The 20,189-nt window shown below is 28.9% G+C and overlaps 2 protein-coding genes across 4 annotated transcripts in view; both read right to left on the reverse strand.

Annotated features, from left to right (window-relative positions):
* Positions 1 to 12,117, reverse strand: part of AP-1gamma (adaptor protein complex 1, gamma subunit) — a 34,102-nt gene extending 21,985 nt beyond the window's left edge. The window contains exons 1-7 of one of the 3 annotated variants that reach the window (XM_014416520.2): positions 11,983 to 12,117; positions 10,849 to 10,911; positions 10,573 to 10,634; positions 10,318 to 10,501; positions 8,045 to 8,191; positions 4,284 to 4,522; positions 3,213 to 3,289 (exon numbers count right to left, since the gene is read on the reverse strand). In XM_014416520.2, the coding sequence (XP_014272006.1) occupies positions 3,213 to 3,289; positions 4,284 to 4,522; positions 8,045 to 8,191; positions 10,318 to 10,501; positions 10,573 to 10,634; positions 10,849 to 10,868 (729 nt within the window). In that variant the 5' untranslated portion in view covers positions 10,869 to 10,911; positions 11,983 to 12,117. Of the gene's footprint in view, positions 1 to 3,212; positions 3,290 to 4,283; positions 4,523 to 8,044; positions 8,192 to 10,317; positions 10,502 to 10,572; positions 10,635 to 10,848; positions 10,912 to 11,165; positions 11,504 to 11,982 lie in introns of those variants that run through there. The other 2 variants (XM_014416512.3, XM_014416505.3) reach the window with 2 other exon arrangements.
* A 3,617-nt stretch (positions 12,118 to 15,734) lies between these two features.
* The window catches only part of LOC106678292 (autism susceptibility gene 2 protein), a gene marked incomplete in the record, with an annotated part of 202,544 nt that continues 198,089 nt past the window's right edge, over positions 15,735 to 20,189 (reverse strand). Inside the window, 1 exon segment of the mRNA XM_067045884.1 lies at positions 15,735 to 19,402.

Here is a 20,189-nt window from a genome sequence, read left to right on the forward strand (position 1 = left end):
GTCTTGTCCCTTCCATGTATAGATATGTGAAAGTTAAAATGTATGATAACACAAATACTCTCAAAATCTAACACAATCTCAACTCATTCTATAGTATGTGAGCTTATACTGAAATGAAATTGATATAATCAATCCATTAATAATTTGTAATCTAATGTTAACATGATAAAATTTGATTTTAAGTAATACAACTTTCTGAAGACAGCTGGTGAGTCCCTTTACTAGACAAAGAGATTGAAAATATTCTACAGCTATTTCGATGGGTGTATACAATTAAATACTCTCATGCATTTCTCTTGATGTAAATGAAATGTAAGACATAGAAAATTTATGAGTCAATAATGGTAATAAAATAAGTTGTCATAACGAATTAATAAAATTAAGTTTATAAATGACAATTGAAATGTCAATCAAGAACAGAAAGAAGAAATAAAATTAACTGATAATTAAATAATAACAGTTAATAAATTTACTTTCCTATTTTTGGACACTAATCACACTGACTTTACTGTGATAAGGACCAAAAATATAATAGGTAAAAAAAATTTATTATTTTGAAAGATAAAGGGAAAAATCATATCAATAAAAAACAAAATATCTATTATTTCAAAACTAGTAAATTTTCCCATTTCAAAACAGATATTAATATAGAACTGACTTTCTATGATGATAGTTATAGAAATAAAGTTACAATAGTTATAATAGTAGCAATTGCTAATAGAATCATGCATTCACGCATACAATATTTATATACAACATATAAAAGTCTTTCCAATGAATGCTGGCCGGTTTTAACAATAAACCAATAAAAAAAAAAAAAATCAATAAAATAAAATAAAATGATAGCCAATAACGGTCTGATGGAATGAAATGAATGCACAACATTATATAGAAGTATTTTTATAGTCGACATTAGCTCATGATGGATGAGATAGAGAAGGGGTGTTACGACATGCGCATGCAAGTGGTTCAGCGCATATATAGGGGGGTTACCTCACTGTGGCCAGGGTCCTAAGATGTTTGCACACACATACAAAAATAATATATAAATAGATAGATAATAAATAGTATAGAATCAGTAATCTACTTTGTCATTAATTATATTGGGTCTAAAAGCTGTATTTTGTTTATAGCTTATTTCTACAGTTTAAAATAATATATGTTCAAACCAAGTCATAGGTCTTAGAATGTATGTATGTACATACATAGTCATTTAAAATTAATGAAAAAAAGAACATAAAAGATAAGTATTATAAAATGAATAGGTACATGACTCATTGAACAAGTAGTATTAGTGAGGTGGCTCAGAGCTTTATTTTAATTTTACTGTGACATGATGGATAAAGGCACCAAACATGGCATGAATGTACCTTATGGTGTAATAATCCTGTGACCCCTCTCTTTTTTTTTAATTTTATATAAAATTATGTTTTTTAAATATGATTTGCAATGTGTTGCAGAGGTTGAAATTACAGATCTTATTATTAATAGCTAAGACAGATTTGAGCATGTCTACTATATCCAGAGATATAATAGTTCAATTATACTATCAACTATTTTTTTTTCTTCAAAATAACAAAAAAATCAGCCGGTAAATTAAAAATTTACTATCAAAATTATCAACAACTTTATGGTGCATTACAAACTTCAATTTGATCCCCAGTAGAGCTCTATATGTCTAATATTTCTTAAGATACAGTAGTTTATAACCAACCTCCGCCCCCCCCCAAAAAAAAAACGAAAAATCAAAATTTTTACAAATTTATATTGAAAAATTTCAAGGAAATTAATAATCCTGAGAGAAGATTTTTATAATTAACTAATTCAGGAACCTTTAATTTGAGTGCTAAAGAAATATGTATGTCAAATACTTTTTCAACCATTAAATCAAACAGTCCACTTTTTGTTTCATCGCTCTTTTAGCAACAAGAATTACAATAAATTATATGCATTTTTAATGCATTTATATGCATTTTTAAATAAAATTATTGTCCATATAACTAATAAAAGAAATTCTAAGTTATTTTCATACTATGATTTTATACTGAATTAATAAACAAAAATATATAGGAAGTAAGCCACTTCTTGTGACTCACTGTTTACCAAACAAAGGTTTGAGATAATTTTGCTTATCAGTACTAATCATAGGAAAGAACTAAACAATTCTAATGCATTTCTCAACTTAACGTTGTGATTCCAAACTTGAATAAGTACTTGCATATTTAATAACAGTACAAGAAAAATGAAAAAAAAAAAGAATTCTAAATATATAGCATGATGTTTATAAAATAAAGCCTAAGATCTCAACATCGCTATCCTTTTGTCAGCAAGAGCATTTCCTGTAATAACTATTTTGACTTAGTACAAAATGAAATTTCTCATTGATGACAATCTACTTCTCTACAAAAAAACTCATAAAAACAATAAATTAATAAATTCAAATAATAACAATTAAATATGATGAGGTCAAGAGACCCAGCTTGCTCCTCACTCTATACAAGTTAATTCGTATGAAAAGAAACAAATAACTGTGGTTTCGTCCCAAGGCCACAGATTAGGACACAACATCAACTGGATCCTGGAGAATGACATGCAGTGGTCATATTGCTGTGGGATTAATAGTTGCAAACAACATAAAAAAGGAAGAAAATATTGTCTTATTTACCTCAAGCTTACAATTTTTTTCTTCAAAATTAATTATACTTAATACTATAGAATTACTCTGAAAGGATGAAATAACATTTCTAAAGAATATTGTATGGATATTTCATACGTGTGAAGTTAATTCTGTAACACGATATCAATATCTCTAGAGAAGATAGATAGAGCACAAGGGCTAACAATAATAAAATATAGTTCAGGATAAAATTAAACAATTTTCATGATTATGCAATTCATAAACAAATTAACATGGATAAATTATAAAACTAGCTTATTTATGTCACATATATAGTAAGAAACTTATTGAAAATATTTTGATCGTGCTTACAATCTAAGTATGTATTACACGAATTTCAATTTCAACAATTACAGATGTAAGACAGAATAAATCACTAATTAAGATGATATTGCAATTATTCATATACAACATTTCAAAAGTGAAAAAAATATATATGTTTATAAGTACCCACCCTCAATCAATGAATGAGATAAAAGAATCTGTAAATGCCAACAAGATCATTAGTTAGTAAAGCAAAAAGAATAACACAAACCTTTTTGAAGTGTTGCAAAGTATCCACACTGTTTTCACACATCTCTGTTATTAAAGATACTCCAGTAATTAGCACTCCTAAAACAATGAAACATTAACATCAAAATGAAGTAGTGAAAGACATTGTTTAAATTATGTTATATAGTAAATTTTAAGTTATGTGTACATACAACAATATTTCAAAAAGAAATAGATGCAATTGACAAAATGAGGTGTACAATATTATGAGGGTACTTTGTAAGGAAGTACTAATGGTTGTGCAAGGAGGTGATTTGGTCAGAATAAAGCTCGACCACCAGATTTTTATTGAATTAAAGGTACTCACTTTACGAGGCTGGGTGGACCCTGGAGGGCTCCTGAACCCACAGGGGTGACTCAACGGCTACAGGTAACAGATAATAATTATCTGCCACAGCCGGATTCAAACCCGGGTTGGGTTCTTGGAGTGATATGTAATGTGCAAAACATAAACCTACTGAGTAACCATCCAGTTTTATTAGATTTTCTTTAAAAAGGTTTATAGTGAAGAAAAGATCTTCCATAAAATATTTTATTAACAAAATAATCACAATTTACATTAAATATTTTTTGTTTGCTCTATACACCCAATTCTCTCTTCCCCTTTATTCTGCATCTTATATTCTTATATGGTAATTAAAAGAAATAAAGAATAACACTCTTTTATGATGTATGAGCATATATAACTATGCATATGAAAACATAGAAAAAGATGTAGAATGTACAAACTAATAATGACAACAAAGTTATTTTTTAAGAAAGTCTATTATTTTCAACATTTTCAGAATTTTTAAATGTTAAAGCTCTTCACTTTTTCATGATTAGAACATCTATCCACTTCATTTCCTCTCTTTTTTTTTTTTTTTTTTTAACTAGGCAAGTTAAGATGAAGGATGATTAATTCGATTCCAATTAATGGGAGTTCTACTATGGGTTTATCAAAATAATAAAATATTTCATGAAATATCTTCTCTTCACTATAAACGAATATTTCTTTCGATACTCTGAATAATAAAAAAGATTTTTTTTTTTTTTTAAATTAACTATCATTTACCATGGTTTTTTTCTGACAAAAGTGACCTCGTAGCAGGCAGGAAAATTTCCATAAGTTCTGGCACTTTGAGTATGATCCTGTAGGCACACAATGCAGCTTTTTTCCTCACATATGCATTAGGAGATTTCATTAATCGCTCAACTTCTCCAGCTAGATCACGAGACATCTCTGGGGATGCTATTGCACCAAGAGTGCAAAGTGCCAGACCGACTACAAATTGTGTAGTACTGTTTAAGTCACTGTAACAGAAAAAAAACTAGCTTTGAACAAAATATAATTGAAATTTTTATGATTAACAATATCAATAATGAGAATGTATAAATAAGGTTTAATTTTTTTGGTATGGTCCTTTGTATAATCTATATAAAAAAATAAATAAGTTAATGAAAACAGATAAAGAAGCTATAGTAAGTTAGTCACCAGTTGAATTACCTTCCACTTATATTTGGAATACATGAGGATGTTAAACCCCAAATAAAGATTCAAGTTAAAATTATATTCAAGATATAAATTATATCAGTTGGTATAATAATCGAGTTATTTAGTCAAAGCCTGAAGTAGCATACCTCCTCTATTTCTTCCTGCTGCCTTTTAATGTCTGCTAGACTCCTTGTATTAGCACTAGCTTCCTAGCCAGCCTTAGATCATCCAACTTGTCTCATGCCATATACATACACTGGTTTCATTCAGTTCCATTCTTGCAACACGACCTGTTCACCGAATTTTTAATAACTAAATGATTGTATATATACAGAGATCTCCTTATATGGCACTTAGTCGTTATTCCTCTTTCTCTAGGAGCCTTATTCATATATTCCATTGTATATTCTTCTCAGCACCTTCCTCTCAAACCTTTCCTAGGTTCTAGTCACTAAAAAACATTCCGAGGCACAGGCAAGGACTAGTCGGATAAGCAATGTACTTCTAATCAATTGCTTTTCAAGAGCTAAACATGTTAGGCTTGCAAGAAGTATTTATCCCTAAATTTCTTCATCTGTATTGCTCTAACTATTAACTTCCTAGGGATAGATTGAACTCTTTCAAATCTATATTTTCCAATTGAGAAATATCCTTTTTCCACTTCAAAAGAGGGTAAAGTGAAGATGAACTTCGTCTTTTACGCAACTATCATGAGACCCAATCTGGATACTGCCTCAGTGCCTCGCGAGAACAGTCTGGAAAGTTTTTCTTGCCATATGAGTGTTTCGAGGAAAATATATTAGCAAATGCTAAGGAAAAATAGTAGATAGATTTTCATGAAATTGATATAAAAATATCATCGAGGTAAAAATTTCATCATAATCAGATTAATGGTAAAAGTCAATATTATCGCTGTCAGATAGATCTGAAAACAGACAGACACAGAGCACCAAATTGCTCCTTTATGCTTGAATCATAAAATGTGAGTGAAAATTTTCAATTCTTTCAGGAATAAAAAAATTCCCATATCTTCAGTAGCGAGGAAGTAAAATTTAAAAAAAAAATTTTTAGAAATATTTTTAACCTGATTTAAGTCTCTAAATCAAATTAGAAGAAAATGATATCTACTCTAAATTTTAAAAATATAAAAAGAAAGAAAAATTTAAATGATATAAACTTCATATTTTACATATAATCCTTTTTCTTAAATAAATAAAAAAAAAAAAATCAGGAAATTTAAATATCAATATAAGTGAAATATTTATTAATTTTTTACATTTAAGGGACAGTAATAATCCTGTTTGTATTCCTGAGATAAAACTATAGAAAATTCCAAGAATATTGCCTATGATTAAGACAAGTTAAGCTGTATGGTGGGTTTTGCTTTTAAATGAAAAGATAATAAAATTAATTAAAAAACTCATAAATCCTATAAGAAAGAATGCCAACAAAAGGTGTTAAATAGCTAAGAACAATGTCCTACATCAATTAAAGGCCAGTGAATGAGAAAGTAATCAACTGTGATGTGTAACCATTAGTAATGAGTTTTTTAGAAAAGAAGTCTGAGGCCCAAAATTGGTGACAGCTGAATAGGTACATGAACAACAGGTAAAACAAACCCAGTATGTCATTTTGCTGAGTGCTATCAAAATAAAAAGAAAAACTTGCATTTGAGGAGAAGTTTAGAGACACCCTGATTAACAAGATGATTTAGCATTCATTGTTATTTCAATAGTTATTCCCAAAACTGAAGTGACATGGGAAGCAATCTTAGAACTTTTAAAGATGGCCAACATTTTTTGAGTTTTAGTTGATTAATGTATTTTATTTAGTGTTTTTTAGATAATGCAATTGATTCAGTATTCATATATTTAAATGTATTTGATATCTTATCCACTCTACCTTATTTTTTATGTTAATAATAAAATATGATTACAATAAAGGTTTATTAATTGAATAAATAAAAATGATTTTTATGTTATTTCCATAGATTTAGGTAGTGACTAGATTATAATGTATGATTCAGTATTTTTCAATAAAGTTAGTAAGAAATGATAGAAATTAAGATTATTTAAAGGTTAGAAACAATTTAATTCAAACTTTGTCTGGGTGCCCAGCGATTTAGCAAGAAAAAATTGAAGCATAATTCTAGAATCTCAAGGCTGTGAATTGTAAAAGTCAAGGCTCTTTTAGTCAAAATATTAAATTAAAATTCAGTTTAAAACAAAATTCAAACAAAAAAATTAAGTTTTCGGTTGGCTTCTGATAAAATATTTAAATTCTAACTCGAGAATGAACTTGAATAATTGCAAAGGTTGTATACCTGCTTGATAATGTACAATTTTTATCTGATTTCTAACTAAGGGTTCAATGCATAGCAAAAATAAAAGCAGAAGGGTCATACAACATAGAAATAACAATTTCAAGCATAAATAAATAAAATTCAACCAATATATAGAAATAATTTTTATCACAAACTCATTTTACATAATATATATATTTTATTTTTTTTCCTTCACGAAAAGACCTTGAAGACCATTCGCATATCATAAATTCTAATGCTTCTTCTTCATCTATTTCCTCTTCTCCCATATGTCCCTCATGAGCTCTGCGTGTCTAGTTTTTCTATAGATTTCTATTGTATACATAATTACACATTTATTATTGTTAATGATTTTTATTAGAGAAAAACGAGTGGAATGAACTGTTTTTGGAATATTGGCGTATTTCAGAAATTACTTAATCATATGAGTAAGTGAAAGGGAATAGTAATAAGATTTAGATTAGACCATCTTGAACTTTCACCCAACTTTGAACTAAATCAGACAAACTAGTTTCGAAACATAACTTAGTCAGAGAACATATTCTTGCGCATGTATAAGCAACAGTAGAGTAAATAGGTAGGACTTGGCTAAAATTGAAACTAGTCTCATACTACAATAATCACCAACTTTGAAGCAAATCATAAGAGCTGATTTTGAAATATAGGTCTCTAAAGGAAAATATATAAGAATATAATGAAATTGATATAGGACCCATCTAGGTACCAACTTTTGCACATTCTATGAACATTTTTTCAAAATTAGATTAACAGTAACATATGTTATGCCCCAATATGGATTTGACTACATACCTACAACATTTATTGAGGGGAAATTAAAGTTAATAGAAGGAGGCTTTTTCTAGCTTGCGTAGAATTAGAGATTGTAAAGAGAACAACTATGACCTCATTTCAACATTTTATACACTGGTCCACAAGTGATCAAATCGATAATTGTAATGGAAATCAATAACTTCAGATATAATACCAATATACAACTAATTGGAGAAACTAAACTTACTTTTTGAGACAATTGGTAATTAACAGATGAACATCTTGCCTCTCATCTAACAAAAGCATTGCTCCCAAGTAGCCAATCCTTTTGTCTGTGAATCGAGATGATGCGATCAATTTCAAACATTCAAGCTGTCCAAAATGAGCAGGATACCTGAAAATAAAAAATGGATAACTTTTATAATTATAATATCAACTATTAGAATAATAATTAAAACATTATCTGCTGCATTTTCTTTAAGCCCTTAGGTCAAGTATCTCATAAGGTTATTTAATTCAGAAAATACAATACACAAATACTCATATTTAAAAACGGTTTGGCAAGCACATAGGTCAGTGTAGATTCCTAACTGTATTCATCATTGATGAATTGATAATAGACCCATTTCACACCAATTCTCATACATCTTTCGACTTTGGACCAATCGAACATGTTCAAAATATAGGTTCATTTCCTAATGAAAATATATGTATTACCCTAAAGTACTGGACAAAATTTGATAAAATCGATATGGAACCAGCCCATACAATCCCTGAAAATTGATAAACAGCTTGATCAATTATATCTGTTCACAAATTTGACTACAGGCAGACTGAGAACCAGAATTGTTCCTAGATGTCTAAAATTTATAAGGCAAGTAAAAAATTTTGGTTCTGAGGATGTAATTTTTTTTATTTTCCTGCACATATACAGAGATTGTATATGCAGAAGCAATAAAATAAAATTTAAAAAATTGATATAGAGTAAAGTTGACATTTTTCTTCATTGTAAAAATGTAATGTCAAAAATATAAACTAAAAGTAATTGCAGTTAGTAATTCAAATAATCAGTTTTCGTTTTTGGTTGATCATGAACATCCCAAAATAGTTCTCTCTTTTAAAAACTAGCTGTGATTATGCATAGTTTTTATTCTTAGTAGATTTAAGTAAATTCATGACTTTGTAGCAGCATAGCAGAATTCTTTTTCCTGACAAGAAGCTTCAATTCATGATTACTCAAAATTTTTGTAATAACAATGAATGTGATTTGTACTTCATCCAGTTTATTTAAATAAGTATGACAGACAATAAAGGATATTGTCATCCATATTGATTAATATTATCATACAAATAATATTTTTCAGGAATACTTTTTGCAATTGAAAAAATTAAATAACCGAGCCAATGACACTTTCAACAGAAATTATTTTTATTTGAAAGCCATGTCGCTTCATGGCAATTTTTTTAATCATGTGTATTCTGTATTTATTGGAGCCGATTTGTATAATTAAAAAAATTAGATAATTCTACTAACCATACAATATAAGAGGGTGACTTTAGCATCTGAAAATGAATGGAATATAATTTATAAACCACAGCATCAAATATGGTGAAAAATAAGCAAATGTGTATTTTAGTTAGATAAAAATAAAATATGATTAAATTTTATTACTTTAGTAATTTCATAGCAGGATTTCCAATGAATTTTAAAAATGGAAATACTTTTTCCTTGTTATTAAGTAATCATAATTACACAATACTTCCTTGGAATTGTACCTCTGATAATATAGAAAAGCAGAGGGGAAGGGAAGAAGTTAATTCATAAATGATGAAAATAGAGTCATATGTTGGATTGACATTTTAACACAAATAAAATAAGACTAAAATTATTTATAAAAAGAACATAATAGCTTTTTTATTGTTTTTTTTTTCATTTAACTAAAGTTATGTAATATTTAGAGTTAATTTAACACAAGAATTTCAAAAACAAAATAAGCAAGACTTTATAAAAAACATAATATATTTATATCTTATAACAAGTCATGCAAGCCTTAATCAGATAAACAAGCATCAAAACAGAATGTAGAGCACATATTATCTTTCACTTCAGTAGACCAAATTAGGTCCATTGCCAAAGATAATGAGACCAGTTGAAATATATGAATAGAATGAATAAAAAGGGAGTTATTCAAAGTAAAATCTAATAACTTTAAAAAGATTCATGTGTTATGTGATACCAGAATGAGTAATGAGATTAAGTAGAGGTTAATTACATATGCCACTTCTATACATCTCAAAATGAATTTATTACCAATTTCACTGCTTTTTGAAACCTAATATTACACTAATATCTTCATACATTATAAGATAATTAAATTTCACTAAAAGGACTGATCTTTCCCTAAGAAAAAACAAACTAAATATATTCAGATAACGCAATTTATACTTGAAAACTCAGGAACCACAAAAAAAGATTGAAAGATTTAATTGATATTGAAGCTACATAAAAATTAGACTTACCCAAGCATATGAATATAAAGCAATTTAGCAATGTTTCTACACCTCCATAAACTGTCTTCCTCTCTAAATGTTGATCGTATGTATGCACATTCTTTGTTGATCACCGCTCTCTCTTCAGCAGCTGTTCTTGCCGCACGAATCTGCCTAATTAGGTCTCTCAAACGCATAGGCGAGGGTGCCCTAACTGTCACATAACACAAAGTGTTATTGAATTTCAGAAATTCAAAGCACACGACAAATTATATTATTATCTACCTCTTTCAACTGCATCATTGATGACTTGTTTGATTGCAGCCATGTTAAAGGCAGGATTAAACCTTGAACAAAATAAATAAAATGATTAGTTTTCCAAATTTTGAGATATGATAAAAACCATCATAATGAATAGAGATCTTTTTTTTAAATGTAAGAATGACATTAATTTGACAAGCCACATATAATACTACTCATAATTATTCAACTTAAGTTACAGAGAAATAACTTTAAAATATACAGAATAATGTTCCAGACGTAATGAAATTAATACCGTACCCATGATCAGAGGGGTTCATGATTCCTCTTCTTTTGATGTATAACAGGGAACAAGAGGATTAGCTGAAACATATATCACATGGAAAGGAAGAAATATATACACGGTATACACAATCTACAGAACATTACATTAAATACTATTTTTTGTTTAAGAAACCGACACTATTTCAAATATAATTGTAACATAATGCTAATAGTTACAGAAAACATGCTACACTGAATCTATGGATTCAGGAAACTGACATTTCTAAAAAAGTTGACATTTAGCAGTTGTACAACTTCATATAATTCATAAAAGAATCATAAGATGAAATTACCTTTTAAGACAAAAATATCTTTGAATATAAATCAATCTTTAAACATAGTAGAACATATCACAAATCACAAGTGGGTTCCACCTAAGCAAAGTCACAAACAATATGTGATACATTAAGTATAAATTGTGTCAATGAATATGCGAACGAGGCAAACACAAAGATTAACTTCTTAAATTAGTAAAAACAACACAATTGAAGGCGTACAAAGAATAACAATACGAATTCATAAGACACTATATAGAACAGTCAGGTGGAATCTCAGGTGTAATGTAATCAGGACCAGGTTAGGAAACACAATATAATGCTAATATTAGCAAAATGAAAAGGAGTAAATTTCTAACATTTAAAAAGGAAAAACATAATAAAAGGTAATAAAAAATGCAAAACAATACGATCATATAAGCAAGAATTTTTCAAATGATAAATTTATTTTTTTCAATAATTTTTGGTTATCGCTCCATTAATGGGCGTAATCGCATGTAATGTAACAGTATTTTTCTATTTCTTTACTTATCTATTTATTATAGTCAGATGGATACGAATAACACATTATACAAAACATCATAGTTTAGTTATTTTTATTTGCAATTGGTTTTTAATTTTACGACAACATTAAATTCATTAAACCGTCTTTCACAAAATAAAATTTACTTTACAACTCTTCTATTTAAATAATTAAACATAAACAAAATTTTTATCACAGATAATTATCACTAAAACGGCCCTAGTAGTGATAAGTATTCAATAAATATCTCATCATCTTAAAAATATAGCAACTGCTAAAGACCATATCGTCTCCGAATCATAATTTAACTACCTTCTATTCTGTTCCGAGGGTAATACTCCAATATCATAATCTAATGGCCACATTTTTGTGGGGACAACACTCAACATAAAATAAAAGCTATCTGTCTCCAAATAAAAACTGAAAGGAACAGTAGTTAGAAAAACATAGATAAGAACTGATGATAAGGTCGCCGATTATATCTATCTATACCTGAATTAGATTCTCAAAAATCCATAGGCATTTTTTTTTTTAAATCTCTTTTTTGTCATTTACTTTACCCATTCAGTTGACGGCTGTCCTTTAGATGCAACTCTAAAGTTATTTATTTATGATCTAAAATAAAGAAAATTTCCTAATACCATTTATTCTTAACTTCGTCAGCGCTCTTAAAATATAACTCTTATAGTAAAAGGATTGTTTTTTAAATAAATAAAGAAATCTACATATAGTCAATTAAGATTTACACAAGTTTCTAAAAACAAGAATATTTACTTAAATAATAATTTTTAAAACTTTAAATCTCAGAAAATCATAACCAAAATTATATATTTAAATCACTCATAAATTTAGAAGATCTTTTGAGTAAAATAATTAAACAAAACGCTTTTTGGAATAGGTAGGATTTTTCCAGTTTTTCCTGTAAGGGCCTTACCAAAAAATTGTATTATCCCGCTCACTTATACAAATAAAAAGTAATTGTACCCTTGAAATTACGATGGTGTTGGTTTATCGATTACAATATTTATTTCTTGAGATAAATAAATCCCCTTTTGAGAGGACACTACTATTGATGGCAATGTATTTCGATACCAATTTAAGTCTTCTGTAATGTCTGTAGGAGCAGTGGAGTTCCTTTATCTATTGGAAGGAGTAAAAAAAATGTATAAGATTTACTGACAATGCAGACCCAATATCCTCTTAATTGGAATAGCCCAACAGGAAAAGGAGGTCTTGGAGTGCTCTCCCTGAAACGTTTTTTTCCTGAAAATTTATTTATTTAGATAGTGTTTATAAGCTATTTTGGGTGAAATGTTTTTCCCAAATTTTCGCAGTTTGAAGTAAAGTCTGAAATCTCAACATCAAATTTTTTTAGGTTTCCAAAGTATTGGGGGCGAGGGAGGAAAGGGGAGAACGAAAACCCTCCTAACATACGAAGTGCTTTTGCAAAAACATTGAAGTAGAGCTACAATACTCGATAATGTATCATCGCAGGAATTGGTTCTTAGTTCAAAGATATCTCGACGTGAGACATCGTTGTCATATTTTTGGTGTAACTTTCTGGACTCGATATCACTGCAGTAGCCAACTACTACTAACTGGCCTCGAGTAATTTGAGGATTTCGGGTAAAATCCGGGAGGTTTACTTTATAAGAAGAGCGCTAGTGCAGTGTGGCACGAGTCCTTCAACTAGTTTTTTTAGTTAATCCATATACTATGTATTACTATCTATAATCAATTACTAACAAGTTATTATTTTCCCTAAGATTTTGAATTACAGAATAGACACCTTTATGGGGCCCATGACATATTTATTTTTAGGGTCCAGGATATATTTATTTTTGAGACCTGGGATGAATACAATTTATGGACCAGGTTTATTCTGGTGTCCGTGTTGGATTCTTTTTAGGGTCCGGGCGGATTATATGAACTTTAGAACATAGAAGAACAACGGGGTAGAGTTATTTTTAAGGCCTTTGTTATAATTTTGAAGCATTGATTGTCTTTGTTTTAGGGACCCTGAACGGATTATATCTAGGACCCGGGCCTTGTACAATTTTAAGTTCTTGGACAAATTTGTTTTTTGGGTACGTGGTTGGTATGTTTTTGGAGTCTGGGACGGATTATTTTTGTGGTCCGGATGTGATACTATTTTAAATTTGGGCAAATATATAAGAACAATATTTTCTCACCTATGTTGTCACATTTGACCTAGTGCGACATTACTGTCATGAATGTAACTATCAAATAGTTAGATCATGGTAGTGACTAACACTTCTGCCGCAATAACGGAAACTATACGGTCGTTCACTGTCAAGGAGTATGCATTTAATAGTCAAAATGACAGTTGCTTCACTGACATTACTTATACTACCAATTATCACGGCAGAGCTAGTGCGACAGTGCATTCATGACTATAACAATCATACAGTTATAATGATTCTCTAAGAGCGGGTATTTTTAGTGTAAAACGAGCATTCTTAAGGCGCTGAGCGAGTATTTTTTGGCCGGGAGATTTGGCAGCACTGAGTTAGTCTCTTTACATCTAGTGACTTTCGAAGGCCTTTTCATGCCCAGATTTAAGTAGGTGGTACAGACTTAAAATCACTAGCCAAAACTTAAGTAGGTAAATCGATCCAGTCTGAAAGCATTTTTACCACCACCCATAGTCGGAGTGGTTCCTCCCCATTCTTTGTTAATCCCCCAGCATTTATGCCACCATTGTAAACCCGATTTCAGTAGACCATGTAATCTTTCTTATAATGCCTTGTGGAAAAACGATAATTTTTGTACTTATGTGTACAAATATTTTGATGTCATTCCATTAAAACTCGCCTGTCCAACATGGTTTGTAGAATAACTCTGCACTTTATCTGATGCTCCTATTATATCACTTCCTGGCCAGTTAGCCTAACCTCTGTGGTCTTCTAATATTAAGGCACTCCATCTATTAAATTGGTGTCTGAACTGGACTCATACCTCACACCACTATTCAGTGCAATTTGATTGAGTGTAATATTTTTTTCATAAAAATTTACTAATTTCTGTTACATTATCATCCTTTTATAGTGGTCATTCTCCTGCTCTAATTAGTGGGCAACAGATGATAGACCAATGGCTAAGACAAAATCTCAGTTATATACCTACCCTGCAGCCCTAGTGCATACTAGGACAGCATATGCAATTACCAGAAGGTACCAGTACCCTCTGCCTACATGAGATTGTTCCATACCAGTAATCTATACATTGTATTAATCCAGTTGTTTCCAACTGGTGGTCTGCAAGATGATCTGCCAACACATATTTAAGTGAGAATTTATTGTTAAAACTATTTTATTAATAGTCTTTCCTAATGTTCGAATATTTTCCAAGGTCGCCTATGCCTCAAGTCGGTAGTGGGCCAAGGCTTTGAGAAATCGTGGCCTGGAACTTTCCTATTTTATATGATTCAATAATAGCGAATGAACTAACTCCGCAAGAGCAGATGGGTACCAGTGAGAACCTAACGTTCCACTTTATGGAAAGTGTTCTTGGGAGTGAGTGGACTATGCTCTAATAGCGTAGTTCGACTACAAAACATACCTTTATTATGCTGGCCAATGATCGTCAGAAGAACAACTGGAACGGTCAAATTAACACCACCACAATCTCATAGAAATCCAGAACAAGACGTGAGGAGAAGAAGGTGGCACCCTTGGACTAGACACATCAATGGCGCATGAGATGGCGATTGTCTACCATCATCACAGGATCATGAGAAACAACCATTCTCTCTCTTTTACTTTCTCCTTCAGGGACTAAATTTTGTACAGTAATAGATTATATAATTATATTCAATGTCTCACAATTTATTTTACGTAACTATAAACAAGCAATGAAGGGCTCCCGGTCGTAAGGAACCGATATGGGGCCTCTGAGATTGTAAACAGGATGCTTCTATGAAATCAATGTTCCCATCCTGCCAATTTTTGGGACAATGAGAATGATCTGAATTTAGGATTTATGAATTGTTGAATATTATAAACCTGTTAATCCTCAAGCAGGGCATGTCAATATTAAATATCAATTATCAAGATTATTTATTTATTTAATACAGGTTGGCCTGGTGGACCTTACATGGTTGATATAACCATTACATTTTCTTTTTTTTTTTAATAATTGATTATGAGGGGGGTTAGTCTTGTACAAAAGGCACCTCTAACTATATACAACGTTTTAATTAAAAAAAAAAAGATAAACTAAATAGATAAAAATAATACTAAATAAATAGAAAAATAAAATTAATAAATTAACAACATCTGTAGACCTAACAATTGCTCTCTAATGGGCAAATAAAAAAAGTTAATTTGAAAAAAAGATGAAGAGAGAAAAAAGTAATAAATAAAATAGAAGTAGCGTGAACAATAGAATTATTAGGCATTCAGTCTTCGGGTTGAGCTTGGGTTTCCCAAGTTGTGCTCCTTTACCACTGCTCCTTTAACTTTCGGCAACTGAGTGTGGAACTTCATGAACCGTTTCTTGATGTAATCCTCCATTGACTCCATTTGTAATTCCCAAATTCTCAAGATTAAAAAAAAATCAATATTTAAACAAATAAATTTTCTTCCAACACTCTATAGGCCAGTATAAATTATAATTTATGACTTCCAAGCACCAAGAGAAAGGAAACTGCTTTTAATAGGCTTCCTATCAATTATGAAGTATCATGATTTTTTTTTTAACAACATGGTATTTTAATAATTAATTAATTTTTTTGTGTTTATAATTTTCGAACATTTACACATGTATTATTTTTAATCAGATTAATGGGATACCTTTTTTACAGTAATCCTCATTGATTATTGTTGTAGCCTAATGATTTACGTGAAAGTTTAATTCATTTATCTAGTATATCAAATCAAAAGTTTGTTTTAGGAATACCATAGGTAAGAAGTATAAATGTGGTAAAAAATTAATTTAGTATAAAGTTGTGCTCATTTAGCCTGTAAAAGTATAAGTTCACTGTCAGGGGGTATACATCTGATAGCTAACGCAATAGTTGCTTTATTGACCATTACTTCTACTATCAACAATCACACTAGATCTAGTGCGACAGTACAATGATGACTGTAACAATCATACAGTTTTGGTTATAACGATTTTCCAAGAGCAGGTATTTCTTGAGTAAAACAGGTATTTTCAAGGCACCAAGCAGGTATTTTTTTGTAGGGATACAATAATGTAATATACTATATAAATATATATATGACTATAATATAATATACAATATTATCTTATTAAGTTGATATAATCAAAACTGCTTTCCAAGAGTTCATATGTTTTGGTTGGTTAATGAATAAATTTCATTTCATTTCTGTGTGATATAACCAGATAATGCCATAATTTTACAATGGCAGTTAGTCTATTAGAACTTACCTGATAGTATTCCTACTATTGAAGTACATTGGCACTAAAGTACATAAGTACTCTTGAACATTAATAAACAATTTTCATGGATATTAGTATATTTCTTAAACAAAAAAAATTTACATCCACAAAGCTATATTACTAAAATTCTAGATTAAAAATAGTTTTGTCAAATTTTTGTTTGACAGCCACTGTACAAATGTTTGTTCCGTATTTAATACAAACTTACATTTTTTTAAAATACAATACAGCCTTCGTACAAGCATTTTTATATACACATATACTTAAATTAGAAAGAAGTATATGTACATATACCTAAATCACACGTCACTCTATATACAAAATTGACATTTATTTACAACTTGTGATGTATATATTTACAATTTAAGGCTAGGCACATTGCTTATATAGCATAATCTAAATGCATACCATCTTAAAAAGTTTTTATTTTAAAGAATAATATGTGTGTGCATGTCCATATTTATATAAAAATTTATAAATTTAGACATAGTCACACATAACATATGCATGTATTTATTTACATATATATATATATCTTAAATAATTTTCATTACAAGAACGTCTGTGGTGCAGATATTGATTATAATATTTTCATGTTTTACACACACATATAAATATTTTAATTTAAAACCTAATCAACAAAGAGCACCACAGTAAAAACAGAAAAACAAAGAATTTGATCAATAATATAAACATAACAACAATAAATAAATTTATAATACATACTAAACAAAATCTGGGTTTAATAATTGCTTATTTTATGAAATTACAATGCAAAAGTAAAAATAAAACAAAAATATTGCTAATAAAACAATTTGGTTATTGGTATAGAAAATGGTAACATAATGAATTTGAAGAAATACGGATAATGAAAATAATGCAACACATATTAAAAAGACACTATATGATAAAATTCACTCTATTTATAATTTACATATCTCACAAATTACCAGGCTGCAATAATTTCATGAAATTTATAAAAATCAATTGTGTGATCTAACTTTTGATCCCATAGAACTGGGATAATCACAGATACATTGTATGTATATATGCATTTTTAAAAATTAACAACAGGAGATACCTTTTTTACTAACTCATCAAATTTCATAATGGATAAATACTATCATCAATTATTATTATTTATAAAAACATATAAGTTAGACACTATATATGTATATATACATATACATATATATATATAAACAGAATACATATACACACATACATACATCTAATATAAAAACAAAGTTTAAAACTAATTTCATTATTTAAATACTAAAATAAATTACAATAAACATATAAATATTCATGGATGATAAAAATAATACTTATGTGACACATTTTGAAAATCATCCTGATAATAAAAAAATTTCATCAAGAGCCGTTCAATATTCACTATAATTACATCATAAATAAAATTATTAAAATAAAATAATGTTAAAACTAACATTTAATTATGTTATTGTACATGCAAAATCTTAAAAATTAATTACATATTGCAGCCTTTAAATCCAAAATAATCTTTTAAATCTGGTCCCCAAACATGATTCACAAATCTCAGATCTACCAGATGGGTCCCTAATACCACTTTTATTTATATATATATTTTTTAAACAATTTAATGAAAATACTGAATTAAATATTTGGCACAAAACCTTATTAGTATGAAACAATACCATTTTAAAATATTATGGAATTCAATTCATAAAGTTATCTAATGATTTTAAAATAATAATGTAACTTTACCAGCTAATTAAATATTGGCCAAATTTTAACAATATAAATATTTTTTTAAATTTGATTTCATAAACAGTAACTGAGTAAAGTATAATGAAACAGAAGATGAAAGATTATTGTTTTAACAAGGCTTAACAGATGTTGGGAACTATTGACACAAAGCAGAACAAACTATAATAAGAAAAAACATTTAAAGTCATTAATCCTTTTCGCAGTCATCGAAAAATTAATTAGCTTAAAAATCAGTCATCGTTAATCAATGAAAATTAACATTCAATCTTTGTAAAGCTATAACATATTACGATGAAGTTTGTTCAATCTAATATGCAAAAGAGGTGTAAGTACACCCTTTAGTATAATTCAATAAGTTACATGAATGCTAAAACACATTCAACGATATCACAATGCCCAATGCATTATCCAGTCTGAGTACATTTGACTAATCAGCATCCTTCAAAAGTCAGTCTAATAATGACTTAGTTGAGGCAATTGTTTTCTTCAAATATTCTCCACTTGTTTCACGTATTCTTTCCAAAAGAAATTATTTTCCTTTGGAATCATACGATCTCTGAAAATGAAGATAAAAATTAGTAATAATTGATTCAACATTTTACAATCTAATTTTCTATCTATTTTAGAAAATGATACCACCGAAGACATTATTAAAGTGGTATTTAAGTCCCGATTATCGACAGTAATTGCATTGAGCAAATAACTTATATCCGTGAATGATTCTGGCCGGAAGATTAAAATATTGTGTTTTATTTATCTTAAAATAATATATTATGAGGTTAATGGTAAAAGTGATGAACATAATACTTTATCACATTTACCATTAACCCGACAATATATGTAATATGTACTACATTTAAGTAATGACCGGTATTACGACTACAAATACTATTTATTCAAGAGTAGATTTGGTTGAAAAAGTTTTATTTTTATAATGATTTAAAATATAGCAGTAGTCTTAATTGACTTAAGTATTTTTCAGAAGAAAATTAAAGATTTCAGATTTTTGTTATCTTCTATTTTTGTTCTCTCTTTTATGTTCATCTTTTTATTTTTTTTTCTAAATTTAATTGAATTTTTAGTTTCTAGACCAAGTTTATTTCACTATAATTTTACTTTAATACTTTAATCACAAATTTAACTAGTTCCATAAAAAATATTAGACATACAATTTAGCTAATACCTAATTTTAATAAATTGATTAATTTAATAAATGAATATGTAAACAATATTCGTAACTGAGAATAAGAAAAAACATATAACCCATTGTATTTAGAAAGGTATTTATACACACTTAAAATAAAATATGCAAGAATAATGGTCTTTTCAGATTTCTACAATTT

Source organism: Halyomorpha halys, unplaced genomic scaffold, assembly GCF_000696795.3.
Source record: "Halyomorpha halys isolate HHAL.00 unplaced genomic scaffold, Hhal_1.1 Scaffold10.1, whole genome shotgun sequence".
Lineage (NCBI taxonomy): Eukaryota > Metazoa > Arthropoda > Insecta > Hemiptera > Pentatomidae > Halyomorpha > Halyomorpha halys.